Source organism: Saimiri boliviensis, chromosome 7 (genome assembly GCF_048565385.1).
Source record: "Saimiri boliviensis isolate mSaiBol1 chromosome 7, mSaiBol1.pri, whole genome shotgun sequence".
Lineage (NCBI taxonomy): Eukaryota > Metazoa > Chordata > Mammalia > Primates > Cebidae > Saimiri > Saimiri boliviensis.
Genome location: NC_133455.1, coordinates 13,503,240 through 13,529,380, shown reverse-complemented (window position 1 = coordinate 13,529,380; position 26,141 = coordinate 13,503,240). Strand labels below are relative to the sequence as shown.

The 26,141-nt window shown below is 44.1% G+C and overlaps 1 protein-coding gene and 1 long non-coding RNA gene across 2 annotated transcripts in view; one reads left to right on the top strand and one right to left on the bottom strand.

Moving 5' to 3' along the window:
- The window catches only part of LOC104652046 (uncharacterized), a 217,943-nt gene that overhangs the window by 68,701 nt on the left and 123,101 nt on the right, over nucleotides 1-26,141 (bottom strand). The gene's annotated exons all lie outside the window — the stretch shown is intronic.
- CCDC60 (coiled-coil domain containing 60) overlaps nucleotides 1-26,141 on the top strand; it is a 216,293-nt gene that overhangs the window by 120,571 nt on the left and 69,581 nt on the right. The window contains exon 3 of the mRNA XM_003932195.2: nucleotides 19,313-19,483. Within this exon, the coding sequence (XP_003932244.1) occupies nucleotides 19,313-19,483 (171 nt within the window). The remainder of the gene's footprint in view (nucleotides 1-19,312; nucleotides 19,484-26,141) is intronic.

Below are 26,141 nucleotides of genomic sequence, written 5' to 3'. Positions count from 1 at the left end.
GATTTGGTTGTAATTTACTGTTATCAGCAATGTCTTCCTGTGAAACATTTGTGTGTTCATAGACGATGATCAGGGGTCTTCAGATTCTTCTTTTCAGTTATTTGTCCTCCCCTTTTTCCCTCCTACTTTTTTTCCTCCGTCGTCATTTTCCTTAGTGAAGATCTGAGACGAGATTAAATCCAAGAAGAATGAAGAAAAGAAAACCATTTAAAATAATTAGAGGCTTTCTGCGTGTCATTTCTTATTCAGCAGAGCTGAGGTTAATTCCTGGACCGCTTAGCTTAATAAATTTCATTACTTACATGATAACCAAGCATTTGTCCTACCACCACTGGGCACAGCGGACTCACAGACCTTTGTGAATTACTTCTTAATGCAATTTACCAAATCCCAAAATAATTGTGATCTAATTAGACTCTTCTTGCCATCACCCCCAGAGAAGAGGCTCCTCCTAGGCTCACCACTTGAACTAAGTGCCACTTCCCAGAAGCCTGTGGGGCTTACAGCCAAAGCATCATCCTGGTCGTGTGCAAAGTGAGAAAGTTTTCCCAGAAGGCATTCATGGTGACAACAACAATGAAGAAGAAAAAGAATGAGAAAAAGGAGAGAGAGAAGGAGAGGAGGAAAGGAGGAGGAGAAGGAAGAGGAGGAGGAGAAGAAGAAGGAGGAAGAGAAGAAGAAGGAGGAGGAGGAGGAAGAAGAAGAGGAAGAGGAATAAGAAGGAGGGGGAGGAGGAGGGGGAAGAGTGGGGAGGAGGAAGAGGCAATGACAATGATTTGATGATTGTTACCATGATGATGATGATGATGATGATGATGATGATGATGATGATGAAAAAGAAGAAGAAAATGATTATTGTTACCATGTATTGAAGAGCTCGTGTGCTAGGCACCACAATAATTGCCTCTCATATATGATTTTCAACCATGTCCCAGGACGGGTATTAATGACCCAAATTTTAAAGGTGAGGAATGGGCATCTGAAAGAAATAAAATGACTCACAGACATTGAGTGACAAGGAAATGATGGCCAGTTAAACCTAGAACAGACCATATTTTTCTCAGGTAATACTTTGGAATCAGCCTGCCTGTGTTTAAATTCCAGTGCCACCTATTACTTATCCTGTGGTCAGACTATTTGACCTCTTTGAGCCTTAGTTTCCTTTTTGGCAAAATGGGGGTGATAGTATTTACTCCATAGGATGTTGTGAGAGTTTGATGAGATCATGTATATAAAGTGCTTATCTCAGTGCCCCACTCAAGCCATCACTGCAGAGAGAAACCTCCTGTTTCTCTCTACCTACAACCACTCCCTACTGTCCCAGCCCTCATTTATTACAGACTCAGATTCACCTGTTATCTCTTTACCAGCTGCCCTGGGCACCCTCAGCAGAGACTCTCCCAAGCCAAATTCTCCTGACAGAGTTTCATGCTTCTAAGTTTCCTGCCACTATCCAATTATCTAAACCAATCTCTCCCAATATCTTTTTCTAGTCCATAGCCATTGATTTAGCCAAGGACAAAAGTATTTTAAATGTGTGAATTGTGACAGTCTGGTCATAAAAAAAAAAAAAAAAAAGAAAGAAGCAGAGAAAGAGACATTGTTTCTTGGGACTTTATTGTGCTACATGGTGGCAGAGCCCTGAAATCACTATGGCTTAAACAAGATAAAGAATTACCTCCCTCATGTAAAAAGGGTTTATATTTGGATGAAGGTGATCTAGTACTGGTATGGCAGCTTCCTGGTCATCCAGTACCTGGGTTCCTCCCAAGGTTTTATCCACTGTCCTTTGTATTTGTTCCCATCTGTCAGAATTCCTCATGCTCAGAAAATGGCTGCTGAAGCAGCAGCCATTACAGCCAAGTTTCAGGCAAGAGAAAGAAACTGAAGAAGGGGCTAAGAAACACATGTTACCCAGCTTGCCAATTTCCTTTAAAGAATTTTCCCAGAAGCCTCTCCCAATGACTTCCACTGGTACCTCATTGGCCTGTCCTATCTGGAAAGGCAGCTGGGAAACGTAGTTTTTGTTTGTGGTGGTTGTTGTTTTGTTTGCTTTGCTTTATTGGTTTTTAATCTAGGCATTTTGATGCACAAGCTAATGCAGTCTGTTAGTGAAGAAGCTAGGAATAGTTGATATCTGATACACAACTGGCACTTTCTGTCATTGGGAGCAAGAGAGAGAAGTAGGGAAGGAAAACCAAGGGCTGATGGCCTTCTACATGCTGGACTCTGTCTTCAAGGAGTCCACAGACTAGTAGGAAAGGCAGACAAGACAATCAGCAATCACCATGTAGTGCGCTAAGTGCAATAATGGGAAGTACATAGGCACAAGGAGCCGTGGGTGCACTTGACTGAGCCTGGAACTGGGAGGACAGAAGGGGAGGGGTATTGAATGACCAACATTTGATAGTTTTACCCAAACCTTGAAGGACAAATAGAAATCAAGACAAATGAAGACAGTGGAGAAGACGATGCAGAGAGAAGAAAAGCATGTGCAGGACATGCACAGTGGTTCATGCGTGTAACCCTAAAATCTTTGGGAGGCCAAGGAAGAAGGATCCCTGCAGCTCAGGAGTTTGAGGCTGAAGTGAGCTATGATGGCACCACTACATTCCAGTATGGACAACAGAGCAAGACCCTGTCTCTGAAAAAAAAGAAGGAAGGAAGAGAAAAGAGGAGAGGAGAGGAAGAGAGGGGAGAGGAGGAGATGGAAGGGGAAGGGAGGAGAGGAGGGAAGCATGTGCAATTTCAAGGGGGCAGAGAAATGCAAAGGAATGCCAGGGCGGATGGTTAGAGATAAACCTCAGATCTTAGAGGACATTGCTAGGAGGAGAAGGAAGGACTCTGGACTTCACCCTGAGAACAGTAGGGCCATTAGAGGATTTTGAGCATTAAGATGGGAATGATGAGATTTGCCGCTTTCAAAAAAGTCCTGGGCAGCCAAGAGGACAATAGAAAGGAAAAGATCTGGTGGGAAACTACCTAAAGTAAAGGATGGTTTCTGGCTAGGGCAGTAGCAACAGGAAGAGAGTAAACTCATACTCAGAAAATAGAGTTGACATCACTTCAGGATCAATTAACTGAATATGAAAGGGGTCAAAAGGCACAGTGTTACAGAACCCCAACACTTACCAGGGGTTTCCACACTGTAGTCCCTTCGTGGTGGCCAGAAAGATGTTACAGGAAAGGGATCCCGATCCACACCCCAAGAGAAGGTTCTTGGATCTCGCGCAAGAAAGAATTCAAGGCGAGTAAAGTGCAAGCAAGTTTATTAGTAAAGCAAAGGAATAAAACTAAAGCCCCAAGGAGCTGCTGGTTGCCCATTTTCTTGATGATATGCTAAACAAGGAGTGGATTATTCATGCCTCCCCTTTTTAGACCATGTAGGTAACTTCCTGACATTGTCATGGCATCTGTAAACTGTCATGGCATCGATGGGAGTGTAGCAGCAAGCACGACCAGAGATCACTTTCGTTGCCACCTTGGTTTTGGTGGGAGTTAGCCGGCTCCTTCACCGCAACCTGTTTTATCAGCTGGGTCTTCATGACCTGTATTTTGTGCCTGCTGCCTATCTCATCTTATGACTTAGAATGCTTTAACCATCTCGGAATGCAGCCCAGTAGGTCTCAGCATCATTTTACCTAGCCCCATTCAAGATGGAGTTGCTCTGGTTTATACACCTCTGACCCAAGCAATCTCTCTGTTCTACAGTTGGAACAAACTGGTTTTTGCCACCCTAGAGTGATTTCTGAACAGCACACTTACCATTGGCCAAAGAAACACTCCACGTTCTTCCAAATCAAATGGAAGTCTGCTAGGTCCATGTGTGCACTTTGCGCAGACCCAAGAATTTTGCAAAAGTGCCAGAGAGAGTAAAACTGAAGCAACTGAAGGAACTTCTCATCCATTGAGAGTCAAGTTTTCTGGGCCATTACAAAGTCCCTGTACCATCTTTCTTCCATCTGATATATGATAAAAAGGAATCTATCAACGGGTCTTTCTCTTTGGGCTGAGTCATTCAGAAAGGAGAGAAATCCATCTGAAACCTTTGATCTGAGAGGTGAAATCCTGACTCAGCAAATTTCCCATTGTTGGGCATTACAATTAGCAAATGACCCAGGGATGGTAAGGAGATGTTTGAATGTGATCTAAGAAGAATGTGGTTGCAATAAGCACTCAGAATATGTTTGCAATCAATTTGCTGTATACACAATATGCTACCAGAGCAATCTTTTGTGTATGTAGTTGACCTTTATCTCTGGCAATCTTGTCCTATAAAGAAGAGTGAAATCCTCCATTGCAAATCATTAGCACTCAGGAAATAGCTTTAATTTGCATGCTGACAAAGATATTAACTTGGTAGGGGGCGGGGAGAATAATACGACACGTCCTTTTGTCTGAAAGGCAGTTCAAAATCTGTGTTGTGACTACAGTTGACTGAAGTTCAATTACTGTAATAAATGTATTCCAAATTTCATCTCAATTGCATTTGCATTTTAATGAATGATTCTCACCTTCTTGTCAATTTGGCAGCCAGGCTAGATTTATTAAGTTATTGTATAAACAGGGCATTCTACTGCAGGAATTTAAATGCAAAATATTTGCTTGGTGCTTTTGAACCGGGGCTGCGTTATTAATTTGCCTCTATGGGTTGCCTGAAAATTCAAGAACTTAAGGATGGTGTTTCAGATTCCTTCATTTCATCATTTTTGCCCTTTCCTCCTCCGAAATCAATACTTCTGGGTGAGCTGACAGAGCAAGGCCTGAGCCAGCCAGATGAAGTGGGCTCCCCAAGCCTCTAGCCTCAACCAACTGGGAATAAACTGATTTATTTGCTATTATTTGAAAACAGTAAAATTTGTTAAGTGAAAATTTCCCATGTAGGCAATTCCCTTCCGCAAGAGCAGGACATCCCTGAAATCGGATTGTTGAGAGTGTTTGTTCATCTTAATGTCATTCTGCCTTTCCCGTCAAAGCACTCCTGGCTTTATAGCCCCATATTTCTTGTAGGCAGAGATGGAAAATGTAAGTGAAAACCAGCTGGATGTAGAGCCATAATACCATTAGAAGTTTTTTGGTTTTTTTTTTTTTAAGTACATCTGGGCTGTTAGTTTTTAACACAGTGATTTGTGGTAGTTAATCCCATGTCCCCCGTAATAGAAAGGTTGAACGTGAGTTTCCCTCACCGCCTTTCAAATCTTTAGTACTCTGCAGCTTCTTGTGAAGTTCCTGAGAAGAGGACCGGGAAAGTCTGTTTTAGGTAATGTTCAGCCCTACTTTCCTTTAGGGCCCTTGGGAGGAAGGCTGACTCAGGTAATGGGAGACTTACTCAGGCAGAGTACCCTCAAAATAAGAATGTCCAATAGAGAGATTTTTTTTTTCTTTTTTTTGAGACAGAGTCTTACTCTGTCACCCAGGCTGGAGTGCAATGGTGCAATCCTGGCTCACAGTAACCTCCACCTCCTGGGCTCAAGCAAGTCTCCTGCCTCAGCCTCCTGAGTATCTGGAATTACACATGCCCACCACCAGGCCTGGCTAATTTTTTATATTTTTAGTAGAGACAGGGTTTCACCATGTTGGTCAGGCTGGTCTCAAACTCCTGGTCTCAGGTGATCCACACGCCTCAGCTTCCCAAAGTGCTGGGATTACCGGCGTGAGCCACCATGCCTGCCAAGAGATCTTAAAGAACTTCTGAGAGTAATTGGTTGCTAGCATGTGGCAAAGTTTTTGTTCAGACTTGCAGGAAGGGGACCAGCCTTCTAGTAAAGCCAACTGGAAGATTTTTTTTCTACACAGAGTTTCTTTCAATAGCAGGGTAAAGGTATCTAGACCAGTGCATCTCAAACTTCAGTGTGTATGTGAGTCACACAAGGATCCTCTTAAAACACAGATGCAGATTCAAGAGGTCTGGGGTGAGGCCCAAGATTCTACAATTCTAACCCAAACTGTCTTTGAAAAAAATATGACAGTGAGAAAAACCTGGCATAGGAAAATTATGACAATAAAATAAATCTGACCTAGCTGATTCCATCTTGCTTCTAACCTGTAAATTGTCCTTGTTCATTCCTGGGCATAGATCTAGATAACCATAGTAGGAATTCAGTTTAACTCTAAAACAAGATTTGGAAAACTAGCAAATTAGCCACAGGATTAGAAATGATGGCTGGGTGCTGTGGCTCACGCCTGTAATCCCAACACTTTGGAAGACCAAGGAGGGCAGATCATGAGGTCAAGAGATGGAGACCATCCTGGCTAACACTGTGAAACCCTGTCTCTACTAAAAATACAAAAAATTAGCCAGGTGTGGTGGCACGCGCCTGTAGTCCCAGCTACCCGGGAGGCTGAGGCAGGAGAATCACTTGAACCTGGGAGACAGGGCTTGCAGTGAGACAAGATCACACCACTGCACTCCAGTCTGGGTGACAGGGTGAGATTCCATCTCAAAAAAAAAAGAAATTATGGCTCTGGAGTCATGCAGCCAGAGGCCACAAGATTTCTAACCTCCCCAACTGCTCCTATAGATAACAACTCTGTTATAAAACCTAAGACTGGTGTTCAAGGCATTTTACAGACTGCATTCTCATGGCCCTGCTTGTGCTGCCCAGACCAGTAAACTGGTTCATCTGGTCTTGTGGCCCCCAACCAGGAACTGACTCAGTTCGAGAAGATAAGCTTCAACTCCCTATAGTTTCATCCTGGACCTAATCAATGAGGATTTTCCATTCTCTAGCCCCTGCTCACCAAGCTATCATTAAAAAATCCTAGCCTCTGAATTTTCAGGGAGGCTGATTTGAGTAATAGTAAACTGTTGTCCTTCCACTTAGCTTACTCCACATTTATAAAACTTTTTCTCTATTGCAAAATGCTATCTCAGTAAAGTGACTTTATCTGTATAGCGGGTAAGATGAACCCATCAGGCAGTTACATAACAAGCTCTCACGTGATGCTGATGCTACTGAACCACACTTTGATTAGTAAGGAACTAGGCAGCATCACCTGAGGTAGGAGTGGCTTAAATAGTCTTGTAAGTCTGTCAGGCCAGCACTATGGGTAAAACCAGTACTCTAGAAAAGACTCGTAATCTCACAGAGAGTATCAGAAAATTGGTCAGATATTTTAATCAGATTTGCTAGATACTTCTCAGAAGGAGCTGTTAATTACATCATGCTCCAAGTCCTACTGCAGGCCATCTTTCTCAGGTCTGAGGCAACTTCTTTCTTAATACCATATTTTATTATGTCTAAGAAGCACATATTTTGTACATTTTATCATCTCTGAACTTGGATTGCAATGTAAAATCATATCTTAACTTAATTGACATGTGTTTTTGTGTTTTCTTCTTTGTGATTCATAAAATATCGGTGCATTTTATAATGGATGATATATCAGTCAACTATTTTCATCATGACGCTGTATAACAAGCTGCCCCCAAACTCAGTGACTTTCAGTACATATTTATTTCTTGCTCCAGCCTTGGCTGAGCTAGGCTAGAATTGCTGGGTTCAGAAAGGTGTCTTCCATGTCATTTTTACTCTTCTGGGTCCAGTGAGATCATGGATTTTGTTCACATGGACCCAACTGAGAAAGTTCATTTTATGTATCCATTCAATTTATATCTGCAAATAATCATCAACCAAAGGAGACACATGTCCTAGTCCCAGTTCTGGACACTGGGAAAATACATCCCAACCCTGAATGTGGGGGATGAGAGAGGAAGAGCATATTTGCTCAATAATAAATCTAATCTGCCACAGATGGTGCTTTGGATTGGGTAAAACATGTTCTAAAGGGGAAAAAGGTAAGCCACTAATTTGCATTCTACAGGCCTAGAGATGAAATCTGCAAAACAAACAGCCCAGAAGTACATAAACTCAAAGCCTTAAAGCTTCCTACTGAACATACTTATGCTTGGAGTATGCACAGATATGTTCAGACAGAAATTCTGGAATCAGCCCTACTGGCTTCCAATCTCTGCTTGGCCACGTGCCAGCTGTTACGACCTGCATCATTTACTTAACCTTTTCCCTGTTTTCTCATCTGTAAATGACTCCAACCTCCCCAGACTGCTAGCAAGTTGATGATCGTAACAACAGCTTCCCATTATGGAGCCCTATGTACTAGGCACTGCAGTAAACTTATTATCTTTACTCTCTCATTGAATCCTCCCAATAGCCCTTTGTGGGAGGAGGAATTAGTATTTTCCCCATTTGAAGATGAAGAGGTTGTGATTCAGAGAGGTTTAAAACTACCCTAAGGGAGTGAGAAAGTGGAAAGTCCATCCAGAGGCAGTCCCCTCTCACACCTTCCTATCTCCCACATGCTCCTCAAGTCCACAGGTGCTTGGAAACGGAGCCCGGGCTTCCTTCCTTCCAACCCTCCGGTCTCTTGGCTGAGCCCTGCTGAGAATACTCCCGTTTCTGCGGTAAGCATCCTCCCCTCATCAGCTCACATGCAGACTCCTGGACAGAGAGCATATGTTCCTTAATAATCACGACGCACCCTCTCCCACGCACTGGTTGAGAAGAAGTTGTATCGGGTAGAGAAAACTTTCCATTTTATAATCCGCTTTTCCTCTGCTTGCCTGATGCAGTTAATTATTTTACTCCCCATCGTTCCTCGTGTGATGTTAGTCAGGGGAGTTTTACATCGCGCAAAGCAGTGAGCAGGAGGCCCCGGGTGAGTGGATTTAAAGACGAAAACTGCTCTTCCCTGCAAATAGCTCCCTTCACACAAATAGCCTGGTAATCAGCAATAATGATGAAGAAAATGTAGGGAACATACAGGGAATTAAATGAGAATTTGCTAAAATATTAAGCGTTTTTAAATGGGCCTCCGTGGTATCAAGGGAGCACTTCCCAAGCTCGTTGAATGAACATCCCGAAGCCTGAAGTTCCCAGAATAGACTGGTGTGTCTGACAAGAGGGCCCAGACCCTCCCCCAACCACATTCATCTGTCACTCGGGCCTTTCCGGGAGATCTGGCAGTTGGACATCTGGCTGCCTTGCCTGAAGAGGGACTGAAATTCCACCAGAAAATTTGCTTGCTAGGTTTCTCAAATTGTCCAACAGTGACTGCGCTGTCTCTTTCTGAGGAGTTAATTGATAAGACAAGCATTTATCACTCTATTTGTATCTAGGGGTTTGTTACAGACTTGGCTTTTTACAGTATGCTCCCTGTACGGCTCCTTGAAAGAGTTTCTTCCTAGTTGCAGCATGAGGAACAGCCCAGCCTCTCCTAAACAGCTTTTTAAAAATCTTACAGCCATTAGGAATCACATCAGGATTGTGTTTTCCTCTTTGTCTCGGTCACGAGGATGCTCTGGGCCAAATTCATGCACCAGATGATGTGGCATGAGTTCTGTTACTTGTCTCACCTGATTTTGTTTTCCTTTTTTTTTTTTTTTCTGCCTTCTGCCTTTCTCACTTTAAAATATTTCTTTGTTTCTAATTCTTTTTAGAATAAGAGCATGAATAGCTGAAAAAAAATCTTAACCAACTTGTTAATTGCTACAAAAAAGTAAATGACTGAGATGCAGAGGTAAAGACAGAATTTTTTTAGAGACAGGATTTCACTGTCACCCAGGCTGGAATGCAGTGGCACAGTCATAGCTTACTGCATTCTCAAACTCCTGGGCTTAAGTGATCCTCCCGCCTCAGCCTATTAAGCAGCTGGGACCATTGGCATGTGCTACCATGCCTAACTACTTTCTTTCTTTCTCTTTCTTCTCTTTTCTTTACTTCTTTTCTTTTCTTTCTCAGAGTCTTGCTTTCTTGCCCAGCCTAGAGGGCAGTGATGCAACCTCAGCTCTCTGCAACCTCTACCCCCCAGGTTCAAGTGATTCTCGTGCCTCAACCACCCAAGTAGCTGGGACTACAGATACTTGCCACCATGCCTGGCTAATTTTGGTATTTTTAGTGGAGATGGGGTTTTGCCATGTTGGCCAGGCTGGTCTCGAACTCCCGACCTCAAGTGATCAACCCACCTTGGCCTCCCAAAGTGCTGGGATTACAGGCGTGAGCCACCATGCCTAGCCTCAGTGCCTGTTTTGTTCTCTGCCCCTACAGACCATAGTCTGTCTCCGGACCCAGCAGGTCACTCTGACAGCCTTCCAATGTATGAGAGAATCTGGACAGCAACAGACCTCTGGCACCTACCAGTCAGTGATAAACCACTTAAGTTAGTCCTTGATCTAGTGGCTCACGGAATCTTTCAAGGTCAAGGCCCATGCTGGTGGGACTTCCCAACGGACAGGCTGACCAGCCACATTCAGAAACATCCTGACCCTCTACCAAGCAGCGCAGGGAACAGCCAGGATCTACAGTGAACACACCACTTGGGTTCAGACCTCAGCTCTGCTCCTTTCCAGCTCTGTGCCCTTGCCTTTCCTGACCTCAGTTTCCTCATCTGCAAATGGAAGTGATAATAATAGCACCCATAACATAGAGTCATCGTGGGGATAAATAAGTTAACACACGTGCCCAAAAATGGAGAGGTTGGGAACGTGAGACACAAAATCGCTGGTAAGAAGCACTAAGGTCTACCACGGATGCAAAATCCCAACAGTGCCTAGTTCACCTTAACAAGGGCTTTGGTGTGAATGGTTTGCAGCCTCTCAAGTGTGCACCGGGAGCACTTGAGAAGCCTCACTGACGTGGCAGACAGGAACTTCCACAGCTCTGTTCCTGTGGCCCTGCACATGAAGATGTTAGACGGAGTTATTAGAAATACGCTTCTTAATTCAAATGGTAGTCTATGGCCTCCTGGAGTAGGACCCTGGAGTAAAGGAGTTGAGAAGCAGGCGCCCAGACCATCACTGTCACCTGGGTCTCCCTACCTTTCCGACTTAGGACACAGCCCACCCTTCCTTCTTTCCTCTCTTCCCTTCTTTTTTCCTCCCTCCCTTCCTTGCTTCCTCTTTCCTTCCTTCCTTCCTTTTTTCTTCCCTCCCTCTCTTTTTCCCTTTCTGCTTCCTTCCATCCTTCCTTCCTTGCTCCTTCCCTCCATTTTCCTCTTCCTTCCTTCCTCTCTTCCTTCTTTCCTTCCTTCTTTTTCCATAGAAGAACCTTTCTGTCAAACAAGTCTTAAGTAGAACACTATAAACTAAAAATAAGATCCTAATCCCCCTTCAGCTGGCTGAGTGGACCCCCTCTTGGCCAAGGGAACCTCAGAAAAACCTTAAAAACTGAGTTCTGGCCATGACAGGATGGGAGATCAGTCACACCTCATTATACTCCATTCCTTTAGAACTTAGACACAACAGCTGAACAACATGAATGTTAAAACAGAGATCAGAAGACCGATGAAACTGACTCCTGGTGACAGTAAGATACCAAATTATAAACAGGACCTAAAGCTATGCTGGACAAGGATTGTCATGCGGAACTACAGGTCGCTCTGACCCAATGTATTGTCTTGCTCTTGCAACCCAACTCTGGCAAAACATCTCATGATGATGTACAGAAACTGCAACCTACTCTACATCGGATCCTGAAATGTCAGTGCTATGGATTCAATTGTGTCCCCAACAAATTCATACACTGAAGTCCAGCCCCCAGGAACTTCAGCTTTCCTTTCTGCTGACTCCAAGTGTTTGAACAAAGTTCTTGCTCTTTTAACTAATTACAAATTAAATAAATCTCTGAACCCATCTATGACCTGTAAGCCTCAGCTTCAAGATATCCTGCCTTGTTTGGGCCAAACCAAAGTAAAACCTCGGTGTACTGATGTATGACTTTGCCTGTAACTTCCGCTTCCCTAAAATGTATAAAACAGCTGTACTCTGCCTCTGGGCCACTTCAGGCTTCTTGGGTTTGTGTTTTCTCCAGGCCAGGGCCATTCATATTGGCATAAACCTCTCTGGAATATTTTACAGAGTTTGGTTTTACTTCCATCAACAACACCAATTTCTAAAACATGCAAAGCCCATATTTTGGTAGCACACAATGTATTATATAATCTCATATAACATTTCACTCAATGGAATCTAAACTTTTCTTAGTTTAAAAGTATACTTGCTCAGAGCCTTTGCACGTGCTGTTCCCACTACTGGAACACTCTTCCCCCCACAAGTATCTGCATGGTTTACCTCCTTCACATCTTTCTGCAAACATCACCTTCTAGGTGAGGGTGTTGTTGTTGTTGTTGTTGTTGTTGTTGTTGTTGTTGTTGTTGTGTTTTTTTGAGACAGAGTTTCGCTCGTTACCCAGGCTGGAGTGCAATGGTGCGATCTCAGCTCACCGCAACCTCCGCCTCCTGGGTTCAGGCAATTCTCCTGCCTCAGCCTCCTGAGTAGTTGGGATTACAGGCATGCGCCACCATGCCCAGCTAATTTTTTGTATTTTTAGTAGAGAAGACGGGGTTTCACCATGTTGACCAGGATGGTCTCGATCTCTTGACCTCGTGATTCACCCGCCTCGGCCTCCCAAAGTGCTGGGATTACAGGCTTGACGGTTTCACTGATCATCTTTTTCTAAATACACTGATGCCCCTCATCCCTGTCAGTCACTCTTCTCACTTGCCTGCTCTGCTCCTCCATAGCAGTTGGCATTTTGGGTACCGTTTAATTCTTTGTTTTGAATCTATCTCCACCCTCTGGAATATGAGCTCACAAGGGCCAAAACTCTGCAGCTATTTTGTTTACTGCTGCATCCTCAACACATAGTGCTTGGTACATAATAAGCATTCACCAAATATTTGTTGAATGGTTCCGTTGAATGATTGATAATGACGCAGTTATTTAGGCAAACACACAAATTGGAAATTGGGATTAATCCATGTAATAAAGAATCTGACTCCAATCTCGATGTTTGACTACTGATAAATTTCAAGCCCCACCACTCTATCCCAGCCCCCCACACCATTCCCTTCTGTCCGCTATCTGGGCAAGTTCATAAGAAAGCCCAGACGCACCCTCCTTTGATGCTGATGGGAAGTTCAAATCATGCCCAAATGTGAAACCACTACCTTACCCCCTAACCACCATAAAACTCCAAGCCCCTGGCCCTTTCTGCTCTCTCAAGCTGTTTCTGTTGTTGTTGTTGTTTTGTTTTTTGTTGTTTTCTGTTTTTACTTTTTTTGGTTTTTTGTTTGTTTGTTTGTTTTTTGAGACTGAGTGTTGCTCTGTCACCAGGCTGGAGTGCAGTGGCACAATCTCAGCTCACTGCAACATCCACCTCCTGGGTTCAAGCAATTCCCCTGCCTCAGCCCCCCAAGTAGCTGGGACTAGAGGCACATGCCACCATGCTTGGCTAATTTTCTGTGTTTTATAGAGACGGGGTTTCATCATGTTGGCCAGGTGGTCTCAATCTCCTGACCTCATGATCTGCCTGCCTCAGCCTCCCAAAGTGTTGGTATTACAGGCATGAGCCACCACACCTGGCCTCTCTCAGACTGTTTTAAGACCTGCTCGGGAGACTTCCTTGCCCTCCCCAGAAAATCTAGTTATGTGAGTAATCACCCATTTCATATTTTCTTGGTGTGTGCATTGTATTGGGGTGGGAGGTAGGGCTCAATGCCAGAGGTAGGCCTTGGACATCGAACCAAACTGAGCACTAGCTAAAACAGGGACAGGGCAGAAGGACCTTTCCATAAGACACACCCATTAGTGTGCCACGTCCCTTTACCATTGCCATGGCAACATTCTGGGAGTTACTGCCCCTTTCCACAGCAATGACACAATAACCCAAAAGTTACCACCTTTTCCCTAGAAATTTCTGCACAAACCATCCCTTATCCTACATGTAATTAAAAGTGGGTATAGGCCGGGCGCGGTGGCTCAAGCTTGTAATCCCAGCACTTTGGGAGGCCGAGGCGGGTGGATCACGAGGTCGAGAGATCGAGACCATCCTGGTCAACATGGTGAAACCCCGTCTCTACTAAAAATAGAAAAAAATTAGCTGGGCATGGTGGCACGTGCCTGTAATCCCAGCTACTCAGGAGGCTGAGGCAGGAGAATTGCCTGAACCCAGGAGGCGGAGGTTGCGGTGAGCCGAGATCGCGCCATTGCACTCCAGCCTGGGTAACAAGAGCGAAACTCCGTCTCAAAAAAAAAAAAAAAAAAAAAAAGTGGGTATAAATATGACTGCAAAACTGCCCTGAGCTGCTGCTCTCAGCCCACTGCCTATGGGATGGCCCTGCTCTGTGGGAGCAGTCACGGAACTGTAACCCTGCCTCTTCAGTAAAGCTATTTTCTTCTCCTACCAGCTCACCCTTGAATTCTTTCCTGGGTGAAGTCAAGCGCCCTCCCACACTAAGCCCCAATTTGGAGCATGCCTGCCCTGCATCAGTATCAGTATTGACTTCTGAACCAAATTTGCAGTGAAGGGTCTGTTATAGACTAAATGTCTGTGTCACCCCCCACCACCAAATTCGTATGTTGAAATTCCAGCCCCCCTCCCAATATGATATTAGGAGGTGGGACTTTGGGGAGGTGATTAGCCTCCGTCTTCATGAATGGGATTAGTGCCCCTATAAAAGAGACTCCAGAGAGCTCTCTTGCTCTCGTTCCTCCATGTGAGGTTTCAGTGAGAAGATGACAGCCTCCAACCTGGAAGAGGAACCTCACCGGAACCCAAGCATGCTGGCACCCTCATCTTGGACTTCCAGCCTCCAGAACTGTGAGAAACAAATTTCTGTGGTTTAAGCCACCCAGTCTATGGTATTTTTAGAATAGCAGCCCAAGCACACTAAAACGGAGTCCATCCCATCTCTGTAAAGTAGCACAACAGTGAAAGGCAGTTGCTGTCACATCAGTCCCACTCCTACATTATCTCTGCATTTGCTTTGTTTGTGCTACACAGAGGAAAATCTTCCTGTGTGAAGTTAAGAGGGTTGAAAACGGTAACAGTTTTCTTTTTATCAAGTTCCCTTGCATCTTCAGGACCCTCCTGATTCAGAAGCTCAAAAGCAAAATTGAAGCACACTTTTGTTTTAAACATGAATTCCACCTCCTATTAACTGCCCACATTCCTAAACTTAAAAATTAAAGCCAGGCAAAAGCACCTGTAACTGAAAATTAGGGGCTAAAAGTGATTTGGAATATGGCATTACTAAGTGATAATAGGTTGCCCATTCATTTGCTTTTGCACAATTTTGTGCATAAGGAAATGGAGAGATTATTTTGCAATGACAAGAACATGAGCTGAGCAGATATGACTGACCCTTGCCTGCAACTGACTGTCTGGGATGGATATATGACATATGGCATAAACATTCAAAAAATTTTACATAAGCTGAGAAGCAGGGTTTAAATTTAGCAAAAGTTCAGTGGTGATCTTCCAGTGGAACATTCACAAAGAGCACAAATACTGCATGTTGTTGAGTCTAAACCACCATCAAATCTAAGATAAGCTACTAAAAAAAAAAAAAAAAATTAAACAATAAAAAGAATTGTTTTATTTAAAAATTTTAACATAACAAAACAAAAACACTGCCAATTAAAATAAGATTGTTCTTTCTTATTACTTAGAATTTTCTTTTTTTTTACACGAAGTTTCACTCTTGTTGCCCAGGCTGGAGTGCAATAGTGCAATCTCGGTTCACTGCAACCTCCACCTCCCAGGTTCGGGTGACTCTCTTGTTTCAGCCTCCCAAGTCACTGGGGCTATAGGCATGCACCACCATGCCCGGCTAATTTTGTATTTTTAGTAGAGACGGTGTTTCTCCATGTTGGTCAGGCTAGTCTTCAACCCCAGATCTCAGGTGATCCACCCACTTCAGCTTCCCAAAGTGCAGAGATTACAGGCATGAGCCATCATTCTGGCCAGAATTTTTATTTTGTAAAAATACTGTAGGCCAGGTGCAGTGGCTCGTGCTTATAATCCCAGCACTTTGAGAGGCTGAGGCAAGAGGATCACTTGAGGCCAGGAGCTTGAGACCAGATTGGGCAACATAGTGAGACTTCATCTCTACAAATATTATAATTTTTTATAAAATTAAAAAATATATATTATTTCCTAATTTTAAAGAAAACTCCTTTCACCTACTTAAATAATTTTTTAATATTCCATTTATATTTTTATGTTCTGTTCAAACCAAAAGGAAAACACAGGTGAAATGCGTTGATTAAGGTATTTCTCTGACTTCTTCACATTCAAAGCCCACCTCTTCAGAATCAGTTTTCCACTCAGAGTCAATGATGCCCTCTGCAACATTTCTTAAGGCAATGCTTCTATACTGTCTCCAGGATTTCTTCCCAGCTCCAGTTCCAAGTCTGAAAGTTTTTATAATGGCACTTTCTTGCTTTAAAAAAAAAATTTTTTTTGAGATGGAGTCTCACTCTGTCACTCAGGCTGGAGTGCAGTTGGCTCATTGCAACCTCCGTGTCCCATGTTCAAGTGAGATTCTCATGCCTCAGCCTCCTGAGAATCTGGGATTACAAGCACTCGCCACCACCCTGGCTAATTTTCAGTAGAGATGGGGTTTCACCATGTTGGCCAGGCTGGTCTTGAACTCCTGACCTCAAGTGATCTACCCACCTCTGCCTCCCAAAGTGCTAGGATTTACAGGCATGAGCCACTGCACCAAGCCTACTTTCTTGATTTTATAAGAATATGTCAAAGAAAAAGACTTTTCAGACTTCAAATTCCTGGTCCAGTGATTTATCGCCTAGAGGGGGCAATTGTGCAGTCAGGCTACTTGGAATAACAACCAAATTGAAACCCATAGAGGCCATGACACTGCAAAGCAATTGCCACATGGTTGGCAGTGACTGAATGGCCAATGATTGTAAGACACAGTTTCACGTCAAGGACATTGAGATGTGAAAAAATGGGCATTGCAAAATTGGTGAACAAAGGCTGATGCAATAAAAATGTACAAAATGAACTGATCTGGTATATAACAGAATGTTTTGTGCTGTGAGTGTTGTTAATAGCTTTAAAAGTTGTTAATGAAAACTCAGACATTTGCAGACTCTTGAAGTGTTTTTAGGTACAGTCCAAGCAATTCCCAAATCCAGGCTCACTTAAGAACCCAAGACTCTGCTGCCTGCACTATTGCTTTACCTCCAGCCACCCTTCTGTGCTCCAGTGTTTTGCTTTGTTTTGTTTTGTTTTGTTTTGTTTTGTTTTGTTTTGTTTTGTTTTGTTTCTGAGACCGAGTCTCCCTCTGTCACCAGGCTGGAGTGCAGTGGTGCGATCTCAGCTCACTGCAACCTCCGACTCCCTGGTTCAAACGATTCTTCTGCCTCAGCTTCCCGCATAGCTGGGACTACAGGTGCATGCCACCACGCCCAGTTAATTTTTGTATTTTTAGGAGAGATGGGGTTTCACCATGTAGGCCAGGATGGTCTCGATCTTCTGACCTCATGATCCACCCACCTTGGCCTCCCAAAGTGCTGGGATTACAGGTGTGAGCCACCGCACCTGGCTTCTGCTCCAGTGTTTTAAAGATAGCTTAGCTCCCTAAAGAGCCATAATCAGATGCACCTTTTTGCATTTACACCTGATATTCCATCCACGGGTATGCCATGTCCCACTTTGTCCTATTGGTGAATTCCTACTTAGCCCAAATACTACCTCCTCCACAAAGCCTTCCAAGATTTTTCTAGGTTCCTATAGCCCTGTGGTACTTAGGTGGAGAGTGTCTGTTTGTGGGTGTTCTTCCTCCATTACACTGTGAACTCCTTGGGGGCAAATGCTTTATCTTTTTGCTTTGGGCAGTCCCAGTCCCCTGAACTGGTGCCTGGAATAGCAGGTTCTCAGCCAAAGTCCCTCAGAGCAATGAATGAATGAAATGTTATCACTTAGCTGCCACCTGTGTGATGTGATGTGAAAACTGCCGGAAAAATCTCCATCTCCCACCTCCCAGCATTTTCCCAATAGGCATTTGTAAGAGTCCCCTGCTGAAATGAAATGCCCTTAATAACACCTTAACTCATCTTAGCAAATAAGCAGGGGTCAGCTAATCATATGGGTCTGGCCATGACAGCTGGCTGGGAATATTCCCATGCATAACTGAGCACAAGAGAGAGAACAGAGGAAAGGAAGAGGCCACCCTCAAAGAGGAAAAGAAAATATTACTTCCTCCAGGAATGGTCTCCAGCTTCTCCCTAGTCTCAATTAGGTACCCGCTTCCCCAAAGCCCAGAGTCCCATTACTGTGTGGTATTATTGATTTCCCCTCTCTCTCTCTCTCTCTCTCTCTCTCTCTCTCTCTCTCTCTCTCCCCCCCCTCCCCCCACTTTCTCTCTGTCTCTCTGTCTCTGCCTGTCTGTCTCTCTGGAACCCAGTATCTTGCTCATCATTGTTTCCCCAACAGTCAACACAATACCCAACACATGTTGGTTGCTTAGTAGGAATCTGGAGAACAAATAACATTGAATTTGAGAACCAATATTTACATCTAGGAACAAAGTGTGCAGCCCAACAGAAAGAAACATGTGGACACCTGTGCCTCACTCCTTCTCCACCACAGGGCTGCTAACTCTGACCCCAAGGTGAAGACTGGCAAAGCCCAGGGAGGTGTGTAGCCCATTAGGGCTGAGAATGTCTTCACATCAAGCCAGCATCAAGACATCTGATTAGGAAATAGTCGTTTAGTTGGCACAAAAAGAATCATGACGTCCTAACATATGTTGCTTGACACAGAAAGAACCCACACATTAGTATGTGCTGTAGCGGTCACGCTCATAGATGTGAGCATTCAGGCAAATCAAAGAAAGGGCAGCCCTGGCCAGGACCTAGGCCCTTTATTGCCTGCTCTGCCGTTGATTTTTATAGAGGAGCCCCTCTTCCATGCCAGGCAACTCGCTGCTGACCCCTTCCCATGGTATCCAATCCTGCAGGCTGCGAATTGTTTTGCCCACTCCATAGCATCTAGCAGAGTGCCTGGTGCAATGAGTGGGCACTCCATAAATATTTGCTGAGTGATGGGATGATGAAGGAAATGAGGCTGAGAGAGATTCAAGGACTCGACTGGGTCTTCAGTATGAGGTGGATCCAGAATTCAAACTCAGGTCTGGCTGAGTCTGGAAATCTACAGGTGGGAAGGCTCCTGCCCTACAGGCATAAGGGCACGCTCCAAGGTTACTGGCTCCAAGACAGTAAGAGTCAACTCATCTTTTTTTAAAATTTGTGTCTCCCTCTCCTTCCTCCCTCCCTCTCCCCATCTTCCCCTCTCCCCTGAACCTCTCCTTCTCTATTTCTACCTGTTTCTTTCTCTTTTCTCTTTCCTCTCTTTCTTTCTCTTTTTCTTTCTCTCTCGTTCTTTCTCCTTCTCTTTCCTTCTTCCTCTCTGTCTCTCACTCACTCACTCATTCACTCCCTCTCTCTCCCTCCCTCCCGCTCTCCCTCTTCCTCGCTGCATGTCTCCAGGTTTTTGATCCAGTCTGTGAAGATAGGCCGTGGATATTTTGCTATTCTGAGGGAAGAGAGTGCAATGAAAAAGAAGCAACAGCAACTTCAGAAACTGAAAGAGGAAGAAAGAAATAAATTCCAGCCAGCCAAAAAGATCTCAGAAATCCCCTATGGGGACACCTTATTGGGGTAAGTCGGTACAGTATCTATGGCATTGAAGGTCTGGGGAACGACCACTGAGAGTGAACCCTGCCTGGTTAGGTCGAGCGAGGGCAGCTATCTCGGAGCAGGTGCCCCTTCTCAGCCTGGCTTCTAACACCTTCTTTTTTTTTTTTTTTTTTTTTTCTTTTTTCTGGAGATGGAATTTTGCTCTCATTGCCCAGGCTGGAATGCAGCAGCACAACCTCGGCTCATTGCAACCTCCTCTTCCCAGATTCAAGTGATTCTCTTGCCTCAGCCTCCTGAGAGATGGGATTACAGGTGCTCGCTACCATGCCCAGCTAATTTTTTGTATTTTTATTAGAGACAGGGTTTTACCATGTTGGCCAGGCTGGTCTCAAACTCCTGACCTCAGGTGATCCACCTGCCTCGGCCTCTCAAAGCGCTGGGATTACAGGCATGAGCCACCACACCCAGCTACATCTAACACCTTCTTTAGTCTGGTTCAACCTTGATAGCCCCGCTTTCTGGTACTTGCTAGAATATCTTCCACTTATCACTAACCACCCAGCTTAAATGCTGCCCTCTCCCAATATTTCCTGGATTTCAGTTCAACCACCTCCTGCACCATTCCACTTCAAGTCCCCGTCATACGTGTTTACTTGCTAGTTTGTTTATTTCACATTAGTATCTCTGTTCCAGACCTTCAGCTGCAGCCCCAGGGCCTGGCTCACTGATCACACAAAGCAGGTGCACAAAAAATGCCTCCTGTTTTTGTACAGGACTTGCCCCTGGTTGGAAAAGGACTGTCAACAGACTGGTCCATTATGAAATGTTCATGTATATAATAATAGCAACAACAGCAATAAATACAACTATGATGATGATGTTTACTGTGTGCTTTATGCACACCTATTTGGCTAAATTTCAAAACATTCCTGAGATAGGTGCTACTATTGGTCCCATTTTAGAGATGGAGAAATGAAGCTTAGAGGTTAACTAATCTTCCCCCAGGTCAGTAGTTAGAAAGCAACTCAGAGTCCCAAACTCAGTGGCAGCAAAATCCATCAACTGCACTGTTTGGCAAGGACAAAATCCTGGGATACTTTGAGCCTGTGCAGACTGAATGAGGCACAAATCAAGGATGGAAAGGAAATGCCGAGGCAGCCAGGGAGGAAAGACAGGGTAGAAAAATGGCCTGCAGGCTAGGCATGGTGGCTCATGTCTGTAATCTCGGCACTTTGGGAGGCCAAGACCAGCAGATCACCTGAGGTCAGGAGTTCGAGACCAGCCTGACCAATATGGTGAAACCCCATCTCTGCTAAAAAATTTAAAAAATAGCCAGGCATGGTGGTGGGCACTTGTAGTCCCAGCTACTCCAGAGGCTGAGACGGAAGAATTGCTTGAACCCAGGAGGCAGAAGTTGCAGTGAGCCAAGATCATGCCACTGCACTCCAGCCTGGGCAACAAAGTGAGAATCCATCTCAAAAGAGAGAGAGAGAGAGAGAGAGAGAGAGAGAGAGGAAAGGAAAGGAAGGGGAAGGGGAAGAAGGGAAAGGGAAAAGGGATGGGAAAGGGGAAGGGGAAAGGAAAGGAAAGGAAGAAGGAAGGAAGGAAGAAGGAAGGAAAAGAAGGAAAGTAGAAAGAGAGTTTTTCAAAATATCACTGTCCAGGCCAGTTACATTAGGCTCTAATGTGTATTAGCTGTTCATACACTTTTTAAATTGTTTTTAATTTCAATAGTTTTTGGGGTGGTGTTTGGTTACATGAACAAGTTCTCCAGTGGTGATGTCTGAGATTATGATGCACCCATCACCCAAGCAGTGTACACTGTACCCAGTGCAAAGACTTTTATCCCATACCCCCCCACCCTTCCCCTAGGAGTCTCCAAAGTCCATTATATCATTCTTATGCATTTGCATCCTCATAGCTTAGATCCCACTTATAAGTGAGAATATACAATGTTTAGTTTTCTATTCCTGAGTTTCTTCGCTTAGAATAAGGGTCTCCAACTTCATCCAGGTTGCTGTGAATGCCATTAGTTCATTTCTTTTTATGACTGAATAGTATTCCATGGTGTATATCTATATACCACATTTTCTTTATCCGCTCATTGATTGATGGGCATCTGGGCTGGTTCCATATTTTTTGCAATTGTGAATTGTGCTGCTATAAACATGCATGTGCAAGTGACTTTTTCATACAATGACTTCTTTTCATTGTATGAAAATCCCATTACCCATTACCCAGTAATGGGATCACTGGATCAAATGGTAGATCTACTTTCAGTTCTTTAAGGCATCTCCATACTGTTTTCCTTAGTAGTTGTACTAGTTTACCTTCCCCGCCAAAAAGGGAAAATGCTCAACATTGCTAATTATCAGGGAAATGCAAATCAAAACTGCAATGCAAACCACCTGACTCCTGCAAAGAATGACCACAATAAAAAAAAAATAGATGTTGGCTTAGATATATTCATAGAATTTTTTTAAGTTCCCGAGTGAGTCCATGCGAAGCCATGGTTGGGAGCCATTATGCTAAGGCTGCCTTCAGGAATCCAAACTGCCAGTTCATTTGCTGAAAATGAAACAGAAGCCACAACAGGCACTCCCTCTCCTCTGCATCATTTCCCAAATTCTATTCTTCAGAATGTTACTTTAGAGACATGTGAGTATGTGTTTCTTATAAACAAGGGTCCTGTCCATGGAATCCTATAATACATGACCTTTCTGTGTCTGGCTTCTTCCACTTATAATGCATTTGAGAGTCATCTTAGACAGCAGATTGGGGTTGCCAGCGGCTGTGGGCAGGGGGCATGGGAACTGACTGCATGGGTCTGAGGTCTCCCTTGGGAGTGATGAAAATGTTTTTGTAACAAGAGGTGATGGTTGCACAAAATGGTGCAACGTACTAAATATCACTAAACTGCACTCTTTAAAACAGTTAATTTTATGTTCTCTGACTTTCACCTTAATACATTTTTTTTTTCAGGCTGGGCATGGTGGCTCACACCTGTAATGAGCACTTTAGGAGGCTGAAGCAGAAAGATCACTTGAGCCTAGGAGTTCAAGACCAGCTTGGGCAACATAGATCCCTACATCTATTTAAAGAAAAAAAGAAAAATATATAATTTTTTCACATAGAACAAGGTTTCTTGTCTGTGAGGCCTCGGGTAACAAGTTGGAGGAGAACTGGACCTCTTTTTTTTTTTTTTTTTTTTTTTGAGAAGTAGTCTCACTCTATGCCCAGGCTGGAGTGCATTGACATGATCTCAGCTCACTGCAACCTCCACATCCCAGGTTCAAGCAATTCCCTGCCTCAGCCTCCCGAGTAGCTGGGATTACAGGCGCCCACCACCATGCCTGGCTAATTTTTGTACTTTTAGTAGAGATGGGGTTTCACCATCTTAGCCAGGCTGGTCTTGAACTCCTGACCTGGTGATCCACCCACCTCAGCCTCCCAAAGTGCTGGGATCACAGGCGTGAGCCACCGCACTGGGCTGAGAACTTGACCTCTTTAAAGCTCAAGGGTCCAAGTGATGGATGAGAACCCAGACTGCAAGACATCATGGAGCTGGTATATTTCCAGTCACCCTCCCTCTGATTTATGGCTGTTGGGATCCCAGAATATCATGGAAAGAGTCTCCTCTTTGACTCCGCATTTGTGTAGACCCTGGGCTCAGCACAAATTGTGCCTTCGTGACCAAGCTCAATGGCACCCATAGAGTCTGATACTCCTAGTGACAGACTGGCAGCCTTTCCCGGGGAAGAAGGAGAAGGCATGAACTCATGGCTCTTTTTCTGTAGGAGCTATGCTCAGATTGACAGGCAAACTCAACAAGCACTGGAGAAGGAGGGTGTCTACAAAAGACACTCCTTTGCCTGTTTAAATGGCTCAGGTGTAAAGTTTCACTTGTTTGGATGGAGTTTTTTATCCACGGTCATAGAACGCAATTCTCCCCTCTCCCATCCATGTTTCAGTGTGTGAGACGTGGTTTATTTAGTTTAATAACTTTAAATATGGATGAGATCACTCCTCTTGTAGACTTTTGCCTAGTTATGTCTTATCTGGTAGGTTCTATGGGCTGTACAAGGCTGGTTATTAAAATAAAACTGGAAGTCATTACTGCAAGGTAGCCATCAAATGCACGGGTGGGAGGCATTATAAAATAACATTAGGAGATTGTCTATACCCAGACAGGGTAGTGGTGGTGAAGTACACAAGTCTTGGAACCAGTTAGGACTTCCCCCACACAACTGTTTTACTTTGAACAAATCCCTGTACCTCTCTGAGTCCCCTTTTTCTTCACCTACATAAAAAAAATGGTACCAAACTCCCAAGCTTATTATGAGGATTAAATGAAATGATACTTAGCCTAGAGCCTACCTCTAAGACATGCTCAGTAAATGTTATCTATTATGATGCAATAAAGTGAGCTTGAGCTCTCTGAGCCTCAATTACCTAAAATCCTTAAATCTATGGCTAAAAATCTTAATTTCCATGAAAGCTAAAAAGCATCTCACATCTAACAGCGATGCATCTATAGATAAAATTCCAATCACAAAAGTACCAAAAATACAAGTGCTCAATTATAAAGACTTTTTTTCACATTTTGATCTTGTGCATCATAAAAGCAAAAGGAATTATTTTCTCCCCTCTGGATTTAAGACCACAGAATACATTTTTTAGACAAAAATTTTAAGTCTGACAAACTATGCAGGGAAAAAAGAAAATCAAGCACATCCCCAAAGATTTCTGCCTGCAAGCAGTCTTTCCCACTGTGCTCAGTGACCTCATTTTTCAGGACAGATTCAGCTGAAAAGGTGGGGGGAAATGATGGGTAGAATGTGTTTTATTATTGTGGTTGAGAGAAGACATAAAACCAGAGATTAAGGATGTAAACGCTGGGTTAATTTCCACATATCCTAAACCACTGAAAGACACGATTGAGCCAGTAAGAAGAGGTCACAGCCATGTATTTGTTTGTGGTTTTCTCAGCTCTAGGGCTGAATAAAGAGTCAGTGGAAGTGAAAATTGGAGGACCTGGATTCTGGTCCTATTTTCTCATTAACTCCGTGACACCAGGATTATCCTCAAATTCCCAGGAGAAAGGCAAACACCTAACTTGCATCCCAGCATCATCTCCACTGGCTCCCACCAACCTATTCCCCAAGCCCCAAGTTAAGTGATCTTTTCAAAATACAAATTGCATACAGCTTAACAGCCTCCGTGGTTGCCATTCTTCTAGGGTAAACACAAAAGTCTGAGCAGGGGTTCCAAGGCCCTGGATGGTCTAGCCCAGGCGTCCCCAAACTATGGCCTGTGGGCCGCATGTGGCCCCCTGAGGCCATTTATCTGCCCCCCCCCCCCCGCTGCACTTCAGGAAGGGGCACCTCTTTCATTGGTGGTCAGTGAGAGGAGCACAGTATGTGGTGGCCCTCCAACGGTTTGAGGGACAGTGAACTGGCCTCCTGTGTAAAAAGTTTGGGGACACCTGGTAGCCTGTGGCTTGCCTATCCAGCCTCAGCTCATAGCCTCCTCTTACTCCCTAGTCTACCCCAGCCACACTCTCCTACTTTCTTACTCATGACATGGCCTCCTCTACAGAGTCTTTGCACATGCTGTTCCCTCTGGCTGGAAGGTTTTCCCCTTCTCCATTTACCCAGTTAATTTCCATTCAACCTTCAAATTTCAGTTCAATATTTACTTCTGCTACAGTTACTATTGCCATGAATACCCACTCTAAAACATTAACTCAAGACAATCAGAACTTTTTTCTCTCATAAATCTCCAATTTGAGTAGGGCTCAGAGGGGAAGAATTGTATCTACTCCACAGAACACTAGCTGGGAAAGCTCAAAAGACTCATTTCCAAGACAGCTCACTCACATGGGTGGCAAGCTATATTTGGCTGTCAGTTCGTGAGCTTGGTTCCTTTCCCTGTGGGCCTCCTCACAGGCTGCCAGCTTCCCCACAGCATGGCAGCTGAATGATGGGTGAGCATCCCAGGACACAAGAAGGAGAGGTTGCCAGTTTCTGGTACTCAAAAATCACATCACTTCTGACACACTCTATTAGGTCAGCTGATTACAGAGCCAAATGAACATAGACCCACCTCTTGATTGGAGAAGTTTCAAAGAATTTGGGAGACATGTTTTGAAATTGCCACTTCCTCAAGGAAGTACAGTATTCCCTGGCTTCCATTTCAGTCAAATTTACGATTCTAGGCTGTTAAAGCACTTTCCCCTTGGCACATTTATCACAACTGTGTGTTTGGTTATGCCTGTCTCCTCCACTAGACCCTAAGCTTCAGAAGAGGAGAGGCTGGATCTGTTTCATGCATTGCTGTATTGGCAGCCTCCAGCTCAGAGAAGAGGTTCAATAATTATTGGTAGAAATGAATGAATCAGGGAACCTGTCAATGATCCAATCAATGAAAGTACCTAGACTGCGGCTCAGAAGCTAAAAGACCATCAGGTAACAGGCAGATGGCATAAATTAGAAAGAAAAGCAGAGTGGGAACCAAGGGTCCTTGTGTTTGGGGCAACTCAAGAAGCGCATACCTCATGCAAAGCAGTCTGTGGCTCATCATTCTTATCAGTAGAAACACAGGTCCCGAGTGGTCAGAACTTTCAATTTTTTGAAAGCCAAAGTTTTTCCATGTTTATGTGACATCTTCCAATTTTAAA